We start from the raw sequence: 14287 nt of genomic DNA on the forward strand, positions 1-14287 counted from the left end.
AAGGATTATATAAACCAGGCAACATGGTGAATGGACTGTTTGGTTCTGGAAGATTCTGCTGGATGACGTATTAATCCAGAGACGTGGTTCTAATTTTCACTGTAGCTATGCTGGTGTGGGAACGATGTGTTTAATCCCCGGGGAAGAGAGCCTCAAGGGGGAAATCCCGGTAATTCACCTTTTCTCTTTCATAGAGGCACATTGCACAAAATCAGATTAAGTGGTCCATTGTTCACTCAGTGAACACACATTCCTTCTTATATAATCTTTATGCTATATAAACTGTTAAAAGCTAAAAATTTGAAAAGACCTGCAAAATGCAAACTGATCCCCATGTTTTCTTCCACATATATACTGCATATACTTATCCAGCTGAGAGGAGAGCAACAGCGGTTTTAATGGAGGAATACTTCAAATATGCTGCATATTCAATTGGAAATCAATTAATTTTCATATTCTGGAGATGTACAAGGGGATAGCAGAAATGCACAATTTGATCATCCTGTCACAGCACTGGTTTTCAGTGCCATTACACACCAGTACAATTTGGGATCCTTACTATGTTATGACACACATGGTAGAGAAAAGTTGCTTATACTACTCTGGCACGAAGTGTTTGCTATTTGTTCCCCTGGCTGCTCCTGCAGTGCCCCCTGGTGGTGTGTAAAGCCATTTTTGAAAGAGCACAAAGGAAATTTACTGGACTTTTTTTTCACATTTTCCCCTCTTTGATTAGGCTCATGGGTCTCCAGTCATGAAAAGGGGATGCATTCCTCAGCCCTTATGTATGGTTAAAAGATTTAATGTTGTTATGTCAGGCAACAATGGGGGAAAAAATGGGTCTTTCCCCACACGCACACACCACTCATACGCAGGTCTGCTAGCTGTTGTGTAACACATTGTAGTCATCTTCACTTTCTCCCTCACTTTCAACAAATATAAAGAGCTAGCTATGTGTGGTTTATTCATCTGCGACATATCCTGTGACTCCAACTAAACCTTTCTTGCATAAGCTGCAGTTGGCAAGTAGTTCTACCCCAAACCCCCCTGCCAGTGTATAACGGGAAGGTGCCTGGCACCGGCTCAGTGAGCCAATGCCAATGTGCTGTCAGTGAAAACTTAAGGCTGGTTTACACAAGCTTGACTGAAATCCCGGAATGTTCATGAATGTTCTATATCGGCCGACATTGACTATGGTCATTGCTTCATTTCAGTTAATTTATGAAGTATAAACCGAATGTCACTGCGACCAGCAATATTGCTGGTTGCAGTGACAATTGCCCGACGTGAGTCGAAAGCAAACAGGACAATTTCTTCAGGTGCAGAGGTGCTCTTGGTAAAGGTAGTAAAACAAAGCTCTAATAAACAATGAAACAAATAGCAGGATTCAATATTCTAAACCCTTATTTGTGATGAGTCTGAAATGATTTGAAGTTGTGGAATTGAGCTCTTGGTATGCATTTTTCCTTAAAGTCCTTTTGTTTCCGCCCACACCCACAGACAAGCCTGCACAGACTCTGCAGGGCTCCACAGGGATCATTAAACCCGGCCAGTGAGTGCATAAAAGTAATAAAAAAAACTCCTTCCTGGCTCTCTGCCTCAAAAAGGTCATTTGCATCATCACATTAAGCCGTTTTTCACTGCGGAAGGAAATGACAAAGCAATGTCGAACTCCCTGAAATTCCAAGATTACGATTTAGTGCAAGTGTCTGGCTTCCAGGTGGACTGACTCAAATTTTCAATTTTGGAGAGCAACACTCCACTATCCTGTGTTGTATTTTTTTCTGTGACTCGCGGACCAATCACTACCAACTCTCATGAAATAATTGTTCCACGTTGCTAACTGTCTGATGTTCTACGTGACGTCAATTTGTATAACTGGAAACATAGTGATGTGTCCAGCGGTCCAGACTAAATCCCCATTATGACTGGGAGTCAAATAAACCAATACATTATTTGTTGTTTTTCCTCACCCAGGAAGGAGAGAGGGGAGCGGCCAACTTATTCGCAACGGTCTCTTCCTTAACTCCACCTCACACAGTGGCCAGAATGAATATGTCCCTGTCTGGCGGAGGGAAAAGTGTGAGCAAGAAAGTTTTCCTGTCTGGAGCTTCAGTGGCATTTGGAAAAAGGACAAAATCGGTCTTGTTACTTGGCCAGAAGCAAGGATCCAGACATAAAAATTATGTGCTTCCCACGACTCAAATTTCACGCAAGCGTCCAAAGTCTAGGAGTCAAACCAGACAGTGGTAGGTTACCAGTAATCTGAAGAACTACAGCAGACAATCCCATGTGCAAAATGTGCATAGGTGGAAAATACTACACAGAGAGAGAAGCAGCCTTACTGTAAAATAGTTTTCCACCAGTCTGGACTCAGTTCAACCATTACTATCCATAAGTATGAAAAATAAATGATATTTTATGCAATACATATTTTGCTAACGTGTAACATATATTAGGTCATACTTCCCCTGCCTGATTTGAGTACATCTTGCAAACTGTCTTCAGAGAACTTGATACATTTCGCCATTCCAAAAGTTACACATTCAAACAGCGCTTGCAGAAGTGAAATTACGCTTGTTGTGTTGCATTACATACTTCCATGAAACCATGCACATGCAGAGGTCACACAATTCCTCTGTTCTTCAAGTTTCATTTCATTCATAGTGGACAACCTCACACTTTTCCATGCTCTCCTGAATTGTTGGAGGATGCTGCATGTTGAGGCAGGCCTACACATTCCTGGGCCTTCCAAAAGATGAAGAAACACTGGAGGCCATTTTAAAAAAAAATGCTATATTAAGTTATGTATATGATTGGTTTGCTTATTGACAGGAAGGTTGGATTCAGAGAACATCACACAAGGGGACAGAAAGATGTCCTCTATTCCCATTCATCTAAATGCACGCTTCATACAGCAGCTGAACAGAATTAATGGTCGATCGCATTCAGAGTTTCACACACAATCGAGGCATGAACACCCCTATGTGTGCAGTATCCTTACCAGAAAGGAGAAGAGGTAGAAAGAGGGAAGGAAAGAAAAAGAAGAAGAAATATTCTGGGTAACCTCAGGCTTCTCGTTTAAGCAGCCTGCCTTCTTGTAAAAAGAAGAAGCTCACAGTGGTGTTATGCTGTGTGAGTTTAACATGAGAATCTATACTGTAAATTCATAGGATAACTTGAGCATAGGGCTTCCGTGAGAATTATTTCACTCTTCCAAAGATCAACAATAGCTCATGAAATGCTCACATTAACCTGTGATATGGGTGAAAATATGTCTTATTATGCCACGCAAATGGATTATAACCTATTTAATCAGTTCAGGTGATTAGGACTGAGCAAGCCATGAGGAAATGTAAGGCTCCATTATGTTGGAGTGAGTTGTTTTTCATACACTTATTTAAATTAATTATGCTATTTTAAAATCCTTAAAATAAAAATCATGTTGTGTGTGGAACATCAGCTGGTTTTCTGGCAGACAAACATGTGACTGCCATCTAGTGTTGGATTTGGTAGACTTTCCTATGATAGTAGTTTGAAACAAGCCTTGACTTTTCTCTGGATTTAACTGCCAACATGCAGCTATGTTAACGTCGCTGGATTGTCCTACACTCACTGGTTATTTTGAGAAAGTATGGCCTTGTTCTAAAAAAGCATGCTAGCATCCTACCTGTAACATAAATATGGAGGGTCCATGGTAGCCACCAACACAGACTCAAAAGTTAACATGATTAAACCATCCCCAAATATCATTCCAAATATTTCTGTGTCTGTGTGAGAACCAAAAATACCATACATTGTAGTATATGACATACATACTTTACAGTCTCAATGGACATAGCCATATGAATGTATTCATATATGGTCAAATCAGGACAAACAGAGAGAGAACTATTTCAATTTAAAATATGAATCATTAATAAAATAATATAAATATTACAATTCAGGAAGTACTGACAGTCTACATGCAAAATGAATTGCCAGGACTGTGGAATGAAATTATTATTACAACATGTTATTTCCCAAATGATCTTTCTTGAATGATACACTGCATCCTCAGATACAGGAAACAAAAGATACAGCCATAAAGTTACCCAATATACAGTAATACAGTTCACCACAGCATAATGATGGCACATTTTTGTTGTTTTAAGATGATTTATCTTATAACATGTTAAAGATATTCATCAGCACGCAGTCAATATATGCTTATATCTGCACAAATAAACCGCGGAGCACAATCAATCCAACATCCTTCTGTGTTTGTGTTTAAGGCCTCATTAGAAAGTATTGATGTGCAGAGGCTGAGTGGATATTAAAATAGAACCAGGTAAGCCTTTAAGCCAATCCATACACTGCTACAGCATTGAAAGAACACTGCTCACACACTCAATGCTGACATATTGAACACTGCAAAACATACATTATGTTTGAGACCAAATTTTTGGTCGGGTTAAATCAAGAGTGAGAAGCCAAATAAAAAACTAAATTTTATTAAACAACCTTTATTTACATAGGGTAGGTTGACTGAGCACGCACTCATGCTGTTTTACGGCTGTTTCTCATTCACACAGACATCCAAAATCTCAAACACGTAACATTTAATGAAATGTGAAAAAGTAATTGCCCCTTGTCCTTAATAATTGGCTGAAAGCCTTGGACCCTATATTTACTGTATATATACACAAATTATTTGAAATCAAGGAAGAAGAATTAAGTCTGAGAATGGAAAATCTGTGAAATTGAATATTTGAAGTCAGATAATTGTCTGTTGCAACATCAATAACCGCACTTACGTCTTTTTCCCGACCAATGGCGGAGTCATTCCATGTCTGGGAAAGGGGAAGGATGCTAGGGATGTCCCTCTGAATTCCAGAGAAAATTTTTTTAAATTCCCTCAAGGGTGACCAGACCTCAAGGGTGACCAGATAAATTTAACCACTCGATTTTCACAAAACTGTGGGAATTTTAAAAACCATAGGAGGTATAAAATCTAGATCAGACCTAAATTACCAATTCATTCATGAAACTGAATACTGAATTCAGCTGGAATAGAATTTGAGTAAGTCTTCAGGGCCATGTTTAAGAAATAGTGCAGATCATTCCCATTTCAAACAGACATGAAACAAAAAGGTATTTTTAGGAATGATAATGAATATAACAATCAGAAAAAAACATAATCAAAAAAGTATAATTCACTTTGCCAAACAAAGGGAGAAAGTACCATACTTTCAAACATTTGAAGTATGGCCAAGCTGAATCTATAGCTGAAATTGGAACAAAGGCACCTGAAAAACAGAAATTTTGTGCAGTATAAATTCATGTCAATTACACAAAATTCAACAGCAGCTAAACTTTAGCAGTGTGATTGTAGCTAAAACAGTGTGCACAATAGTGAGGGTGCAGAAAGAGTGGAGGAACCTTGGGTTACCACTGGGAAGTATAGTTGTTAGGAAGAACAGTACGCAGAAATAGAAAGAGACAAATGCGTGTCAAAGTCAACTGCAGACATGACCACAAGGACACATAAGGAGGAAATGATACTTCACACATATCTAAGGCATTTAGAGTTCTGCCCTAAGGGGAATTGTGCCGGTTTTAACTTCTTTACTGCTGGCTCCAAGCATTGTCTGCCAATCAAGAAGCTCTGATGAGCTGGTATAAATGGCAGTTAATATGGGCTTCCTGCAGTGATGGTTCAATATGTTTTGAATACACAAGAAAAATATCCATTGTCCTAGGAGTTTTCCAGAAATGTTGTTTGCAACATGCGTGCGGAAAATCTATAAAATCATTCATAGTATATGAGCCCTGTTATATTTAGGCATAAAACATAGAGCTAGAGACACAATATTTACATACTTGGGTTCTAGCTTTCTAATATGATCAGAATCATTTCCCAGCAAATGGTGTGGATTGGCCAGAACAGGGTTACAACATTGAGAAGCACGCACCTTTGATGCTTTGTTGGGAAAACCCCCACTGAATGGAGCAAACACTGAATGGGGCAAAGATGTTGTTTCCAAGTTGTTCGCTGATCTTCAAATACATTCCCCATTCCAATTGCAGATCATATTCTATTCTCCCCTTGGTACTGTTGAAATCATGTTATTGACAATAAAGGCTTTTTTCCCATCCTGGATTCGGCAAGGGAATTGGCCATGAAACCAAGAAAGGCCCATAAAATGGATCCAAACTTTGTCATACTTGGAGCTGAAGGGTAATTGGCTGGAAGAGTACTGATATCATTTAACAATCCTCTTACAACTCTCCCCCCCCCTCTCTCAGTTAATTCTGAGGTAGTCACTGTTATACCCATGGCTAATTCTCAGTGCCCTTGGCCCTGCCCAACCACTGCAAACAAAGCCATTAGCCACAAAGAAAGCTTGCACCAACAAGGTTTTCAATTTTAATACACAGGTAGGGATGCATTTACTTCCATTAATTCTGAATGAAAATGCTTTGATCAAATTTCTTGTGCTCTGTTTGAAAAAGCTATTTAATTTGACCTGTTTGGGGACTTATGTGAAATATGGTATTAGCATGAACCTGTGTTGGTTTGAAATTGTTCTTTTCTAAAAATCTATATATTGATTACCCTACAGTATGCATGTTATGTTACATGTTTCAAAATAAGTGACATTTGATTGTGAGTGAGTGGGCTTTATTTTATTTATTTATATTTACAAGGCAAGTTATTTTAAATAAATGCATCATTCCTGACCTGTTCAAATACATGTTCCAAGGTACTGGGAAGGATGAAAACAAAGGATGAAAATGTAGTGAATTTTTCTTCGTCACCTCCTGCAAGCAATAGTATCTCTTAGAAGAGAGGTGCAGAACAGGGCCTAATCATTTCAGGATTTTGTGCAACTTCTGTTCTGAATCATTAGATTAGTTCTGTAATTTACTTGATATGATGTTCAGCTACAGCTGAAGACAGTACATCAACCCTTGATGAAAAGAGTGTAATCCACAGTAAAGCAGCGTTTAGCCATTTCTAAAATGCTGTTTAGAAAACTAAGCCAGGGTAAATGGTCATAACAAAAATCAGCATACACACAGGACCCCCTGGTATTTGGTGTTGATGAGTCAAAAAAAAAAACTGAAATCCATTCCCAACTGTTTAAGGTCAACGTACAAAAAAAAACAGCTTGAATATATATAATATAATATTATTAATAATTAATTCATATTTTGTACAGAATTCACATGCTGTAGTGTGAAAGGGATGAACATTAGGGGCAGGTAAAACAAGGATGTTCCAGATTAGCTGAGCTTATCCCTGTATCATTTTGCGTAAGTCTCAGCAAGCTCGCCGGCCCAGATACCATTCCGCAGACTCAGCAAATATTCTGGGCTGCAGCAGCTGCTGTTGCCTTGCCTTGCACTCGACGGTTGTGACAATATGCTGAATTTAATTTAGTATGATGATGATTCATTACATTTATCTTGAAGCTTTCATCACAGGATCTCAAAGTGCTTCACACATTGTGCTTTAGTCACCTGAATCAACCCCTACCATATGTGGCACCCACCATTATATCCATGCCATATAGTAATTGCAGTTATGGAAAAATATACTCTTGTGGTGTTTTCCACACCAAGTCAATAAACTCTGGCAAGGCAGCATTAATATAGGCTGTAAAAATATAAAAATGTATGATCAACTGTAAACAGAAGTTGGTATTTATATGGTAATTCTATTACATTCCATTCCATTGCATTGTAGTTCCTTTAATATTGCAGTGTTTGTGAATAACATCCCTGAGTTGACTGCGAACATTCACAGAGAACTATGTTTGCAGCAAACAGATACCATTGAACTATTTTTTATATTTTTAAAGGCAAGAACAAGGCACACTACATTTTCAAACTGTTAGTTAATGCTAGCTAACGTTTGTGGTGAACAGAAAAAACAACAAATGTTAGCTAATGTTTGCCATCTTGAAAGCACGTCTGCAAGGGGACACCTTGAAGGACAGATAGAAAATTGGCACTCATACATGGCAAAGGCATCAGAAATACCGATAATCTCCTTATGACACGTAAGGCTTGGCTGCCTTCAACAGTGCTGTCAGGCTTTGACACTGATACCATTCAAACAAAGTATCCTCCATTACATCACACTTACAAGTGAGATTCACTCTTTCTCCCTCACAAGGATAATGTCTGACAAATACTTTTTTCCAAAACAAACACAAACACAAGCATTGGAAATCAGGGTAACCATGACAACTGTTGTGTGCTGTAATTAAAGTAGCCTACAGGTATGCAGCGTGCAGTCACCACTTAACTAAAGTACAGTTTCAGCTCCATGATTTAAACAAACAGGTAGAAACAGATCTGAGAAACTATCCAAGAGGCCTTATATGCCTTATTCTGTCATCACGTTCATCATGCCCTTCTTTGCTCTTTTCACAGACACCATTGGTCATCATGTCAGACCCAACTCCGGATGAGGAGCTGCCCATGACACACACAGGTGAGAGTTTGTCAATGCCACAATACCACTGCATCTGTGTAAGGAGTTAGAGATGTACCTGAGTCCGGGGTGGGATTTGAATCCCGTCCTCTTACTCGCCCAAAGATTTGCCAGAAGAACGTGTTACCAGTCAGCTAAGGGCAAACAACGACATTGTGTTGAATTTGAGGGTTACATCATTGAGGAGAGTTGTCGTGATAACCTGCTCCAGGCCTTCACTGCACCTCACACAGTGCCTACTGGCAAACTAGCCGAGTTAGCCAAGCTAACCCAGTTACACATGTAAGTTAGAGTGACGCTCAAATTTGAATGCACAGTAAAACATCAGAATAAGAACAGGCTAACTTGCTTAAGCTGGCTTGATAATCATAGTTTTGATTTCATTTTTATTGTTACTGCAAGTGTTAGGTTTAAAGCCTTGGTGCTAGCCTACAGCTCAGCTAATAGAACAGTTCCACAATACCTCCAAATGGTCTTCAAGCCCACCACCCAAGCCAGATCTGTCAGCTCCACAACCATGGGGCGGCTGGCAATCTTCTGCCTCCATAGTCAGTCCTCCCAGTCACTATGCTTGTTTGCACTGGCCTCCAAATGGTGAAAAACCTCCTAAAGTGGCCAGAATCATTGTCTATTTTCAGATGGAAGACCTGCCTCATCAGATTTCTTCTTGGTTCCACTTCCCATCCCTACCTCTTAAGATGTATACCTTTTGTGCTTGTTCATAATATGGTATTTTTTACACTTTAGATTTTTATACTTCGGGCTAGATATTGGTGTTTTCTGTAAGGATTTGTATTTTGGTTCTTGCATGGAATCGCTAGGTTGCAATAGTGCTTTAGTGATGATACACCTTCTCACTGGTCTGGGAATGTTCTTGTAGATATACAAGGGTGTATCTAACCCTTGGTCCTGGAGAGCCGCAGGGTGTGCTGGCTTTTGTTTTCACCATAAAATCAGCAACCGATTCAAAGCCAGGAACCAAGTGAGTCGACTTAACTGTGTAATCAACTGCTTTAATTAATCAATTAACTGCTGAGTAACAATAAAAGGCAGCACACCCTGCGGCTCTCCAGGACCAGGGTTGGCCACCCCTGATATACGTAGTTCGCTTTGTATAATAATGCTAAATGAATGTAATATAGTAGTGATGCCTACTTGGTGTATTTGCAATATACAAAATCTTGAATATTACAGGTGCCAGGCCACTGTTTCTAAAAGTGGCAGACATACTGAGCCATTTTCATTGATTGACATCTTACTCTCCATGCTATTGAACAATATGCCTTGAAAGCATTACGTGGTTTTATCTAAAACAACATTATCCTGATACAACAGGAGCCATCATTCAAGATTTATTCACGGAATTCAGGTAATTTCCTGTGAACAGATTTTTATAGTTGACCTATACACAAATAGCCTCTGTGGTCAGCTACCCTTCTTCATAAGTTTACCAAGCTGTAAACATTTGTTTAAAGGAAAGGGTGCTTTCCATCACATGTCTCACTGGTTCAAATTTTCCGTTTTACGCCACGTCGGACACACCTGATAAACCTCTGTCACCACCCAGACAGAAGGAAAGTGATATGGAGCTGACGTAGATACTCTGTCCATTTCCGTCTGTGGGAGGTAGGCACGACATAGCGTGGAGGTGTTCCCTGGCATAAAATGTCTTGTGGTTAGGTCACATACCACTGCTCTGGGATATAATCAGGCTTGTGTCAAAGCAAGGTATCAACAGAGAATGTATGTTTCTTGCTATAGATTTCATATGAAAAATGACATGATGTGTGGCTTATTTGTGAAATGACCATTTGGGAGAACTCTGTCCCCAAAACAATTTGATACCAAAATCTTTGTACAGCACCTTCTCGGGAGCGAGATATAAGCAGTGTGACAACCATCTCTGGTATGGTAAAAAAAAATCACTTCCAATATTTTTCCTTTATGTTCATAATTCAAGTCTCTTTTTGTAATAAATTACTTTCTTTTAAATATTTGTATCTTTGCTCTCAATTGGAAATGTTTTGCTTGATAATTTTGACAGAAATTTGATTGCACTGTAAGCAGTGTGGCTGCTACACCCTAGTAATGGGCAAACAACCTTCATGTTACCTTGTGACTATGGCCCAATGCAGCTGTGCTGTCAGGGCATTTTTATAGTACATAAAATACCAATGTGAGAATGGTGAAGGTTGCCTGAAAAAAAATATAGAATGGTTGGCGGCCGTCCAGATATCCTGGAGCTAATGCAGCGATACAGGTCTGTAGCTGCACAGAGCTGCACATAACATCAAATCATTGTTATACCCTGGCAAGCACTGTCCTGTGTGGAATCCATATCCGCAAGCAAAAATAAAACCCAGGTAAAGCTTTTGTTTGAACATGCCAGTCCATCATACACTAAAAATGGAATTGACTTGTTAGACAATAGTTGTTCAGCTAACAACCTCCCTGCATGGGGTTCTGGTGTCTGATGCAAATGTCTAGAGCCTCTGTCCAGAATAGATACATTTCAAGCTACTGGCAATGTATGCCAAATGATGTCTGGCTTTCATTGCAGGTTGATGACCTATAGCAGGGGTGCACAGCATGGGTCGATCTACTTCAGGGTTTTGCTGAACTTCTGCTCTTAATTACTTAATTAGCTAAATAATGTCTTGTCAGACATTTGTATATGCCTCAGCTACAGCTGCAGACTGCAAGCGTATCCTAAAGATTTTAATCTGTTCAAGCACAGGAGGGAACAAGCATCATTTCTAGAGCTGTCAGAAAAATAAATTAAGGTAATTGGTCGGAACAAAAACCAGAGGTTCCCATTTGGCTCCATAAATGAAAACAATTCTTACTGCAAACCCCATTATCAGTTTTACAATGCCCTTCCAGGTCCTAAGGGCGTGATCAGCGACTGGAGGAAGTTCAAGCTGGAAAGCGAGGACTACGAGTCCATGCCGCCCAACAAACGCGAGCTCCTACGGCAGATGTCCATTCCCAAAAGCACTGGGGATGAGGAAAGAGTGAATCGCAAGGTTTTGATCTTTTCTTTTTATTTCCATCCATTTTTACTGATGTACATGTCATTTTCCAAGATTACATTACATTACATTATTGGCATTTGGCAGATACTCTTATCCAGAACGACATACATTTGATTAGACTAAACAGGAGACAATCCTCCCCTGGAGCAATGCAGGGTTAAGGGCCCAACGGCTGTGCAGATCTTATTGTGGCTACACCAGGGTTTTAACCGCAGTTTTAAACTTGTCAGTCTCAAGAATCTGTAAGGGGTGTTATCTCATGAATCTGTTAGGGGTTGGTTGGCTCCCAGGCCCTTAACAGCTCCCTGACCTGTGTTTCTCTGCCCTCCCTCCCTACAGATGAGCATGCAGGAGTACGAGTTGATCAAGGAGGAGGACGAGCGGTGCCTGAAGAAGTACCGTAAGCAGTGCATGCAGGATATGCACGAGCGGCTGAGCTTCGGCCCCACGTTCGAATCCGTGCACGATCTGGAGAGCGGCGAGGCCTTCCTGGAGGTGATCGAGAAGGAGCACCAGCTGACGGTGGTGGTGGTGCACATCTACGAGGACCGGATCCAGGGCTGCGAAGCTCTCAACGGCTGCCTGACCTGCCTGTCGGCCGAGTACCCCAGCGTCAAGTTCTGCAAGATCCGGGCGTCTTGCACGGGGGCCGCCGACCGCTTCACCGACGACGTGCTGCCCGCCATCTTGGTCTACAAGGAAGGGGAGCTCCTGGGAAATTTCATGTCCATCACCAAGCACCTCAACGGGGATTTCTTTGCCACTGACGTAGAGGCGTTCTTGAACGAGTACGGCCTGCTGCCAGAGAAGGAGTTCACCGCCTGTCTAGACGACGAGGAGGCTGATGTGGAGTGAGCAGAGGCTTTTTATTTCGCAGGACAGAGAACAAGACTTTCAGTGAACTGCATATGATCTGTCCCTGAAGCTGTAGCTGTAATTTCAGAGTAAAAATATACCCTCCACACAAACGAATTAAAAACCGATAGCTGTAACCCAGCAGTATTTGCTGTACGATATGCCAATTGATACTGTACTGTTTCATTTACATACAAATTATATAATTCAAATTGAGGTTTTCAAAGATATAACACATTGCTTTGTATTAGGTCTGTAGTATGATTGCAGGGTTACTATAGGATGGGATCACAGCAATGTAGGGCACCCCTAAATGTAGATCTAAGTCTCCCTCTTATCATCCTGTCTTCTGTAAAACAACTTAGATAAATAACGATGCGCTCATCAAAGAAGTATACAACAACATTATTGCAGTGAGCTGCTGAGACATTGAAACACTGAGATGAAATTGTGCCATTTAAGGGCCTAAAGCAGGAAGATAACATTGCTAGAATCCTTTGTATCATCTAGTAAAACTAAACGAAGACAATATTTTCAATATTTTTCAAAATGATCATTAAAATTGTACTTGAAAAAGAAGTGTGGGACTGTGTTATAGCTTACAGGCTGTCCCCGGCCTCCTTTTGTCATTCAAGCAATACAGTTTCATATTTAATTTTTAATGTCTAAGTCGATTGTTCACCCTGAAACATGGACAAATCCTTTAAGGAGCAGGTCATAATAATGCTGAGGTAATGTCTCTATACAAGGTATGTTATTTTGCCATGGAACAAATACGTCTGAAGAACTATTTATTCATTATATCTCTCTGTAAGACCTTTCTGAATCAGGTTCTCAATATTTCTTGCAATTCTTAACAAAATGCTGACTTCCAGGGTTGGTTTGAACTAATGCATTAATGAACTAATGGACATGGTATGCATTTAGTAAGGTATGCATTTATTTGAAGGAGAATCATCTCTTCTTAAATTCCCCCCAGCATCAACACTTAATCTTCTTTCAGCATCAGAGTTGACACTCCTTTTAGTGGAAATGAAACAAACAGGACTAGTCAGGTTTGTGGCATTTCAGAGTAATTATATTATTGTGTTTTGCAATGCCACTAAGGTGCATTTTCTATGCAAAACTCAACAAGGCTGAAGACCCATTCATGGGCATGGCAAAAAGCTCTAGTAAAATCTTTGAATAGACACAGTCTATTCCTGGATTTCAGCCATCAATTATTCTATGAAGTATAATTAAAAGAATGCATTCAGTTACTGGAAGGAGGCTTCATGTAGAAAAATCCCCACCACCCCACGACAGAGTCTCAAACACAGTCGTCAAAGAAGGAAGAATCATATATTGAAGCAAATAATTGTGAGAAGAAAGACAACTTAATATTTTAATTACTGATACAGTCATTGTAGTGATACAGTCAGACCATTAAGCAAGTGACAATTTTAAGTCGGATTTCAACAGATTATTTAGCGTCCTTGTTTGACTAAACCCCTAAAATAAAGCTGCTTAATTGAATTTTAAACCCCAAATCTATTTTGCATGAAGAAACAACCTTTCACTCATCACAAACTTTGTCATCAAATTTCAACTGGAAAAAAGATAATTTGGGGGTTTTCTCTGCTGTTAAACAGATAGTGGTGGGCCATTTTTGACCCTTATGACAACACAAGGGCTAAAATCAGATTGAGACTAACTCAAAAAGAGTGAAAACTGAAATCAGATAACACATGTACCCACCTGGTTTTCCAACAATAAACCTGCTTCAAGCTCCGAGCTCACACACCCACAGGCACAAATTATACTGACAAACCCTGTCTCAAATTAATGACAGGATAAGCTGCATCTACAAATTTGCAATGTGTTTTGTTTGGCCAAAACCCAGCTAGTTTCATCGAAAAGGTTTAGAGATTTT

The 14287-nt window shown here is 39.9% G+C and overlaps 1 protein-coding gene across 1 annotated transcript; it reads left to right on the top strand.

Moving 5' to 3' along the window:
- The first annotated feature begins 8439 nt into the window (after positions 1–8439).
- pdca (phosducin a) lies at positions 8440–12375 on the top strand. Its single transcript, XM_061241682.1, has 3 exons — positions 8440–8485; positions 11369–11511; positions 11860–12375. The coding sequence occupies exons 1-3, from the start codon at positions 8440–8442 to the stop codon at positions 12373–12375; spliced, it is 705 nt and encodes a 234-aa protein (XP_061097666.1).
- The last annotated feature ends 1912 nt before the right edge of the window (positions 12376–14287 follow it).

Source organism: Conger conger, chromosome 5, assembly GCF_963514075.1.
Source record: "Conger conger chromosome 5, fConCon1.1, whole genome shotgun sequence".
NCBI lineage: Eukaryota > Metazoa > Chordata > Actinopteri > Anguilliformes > Congridae > Conger > Conger conger.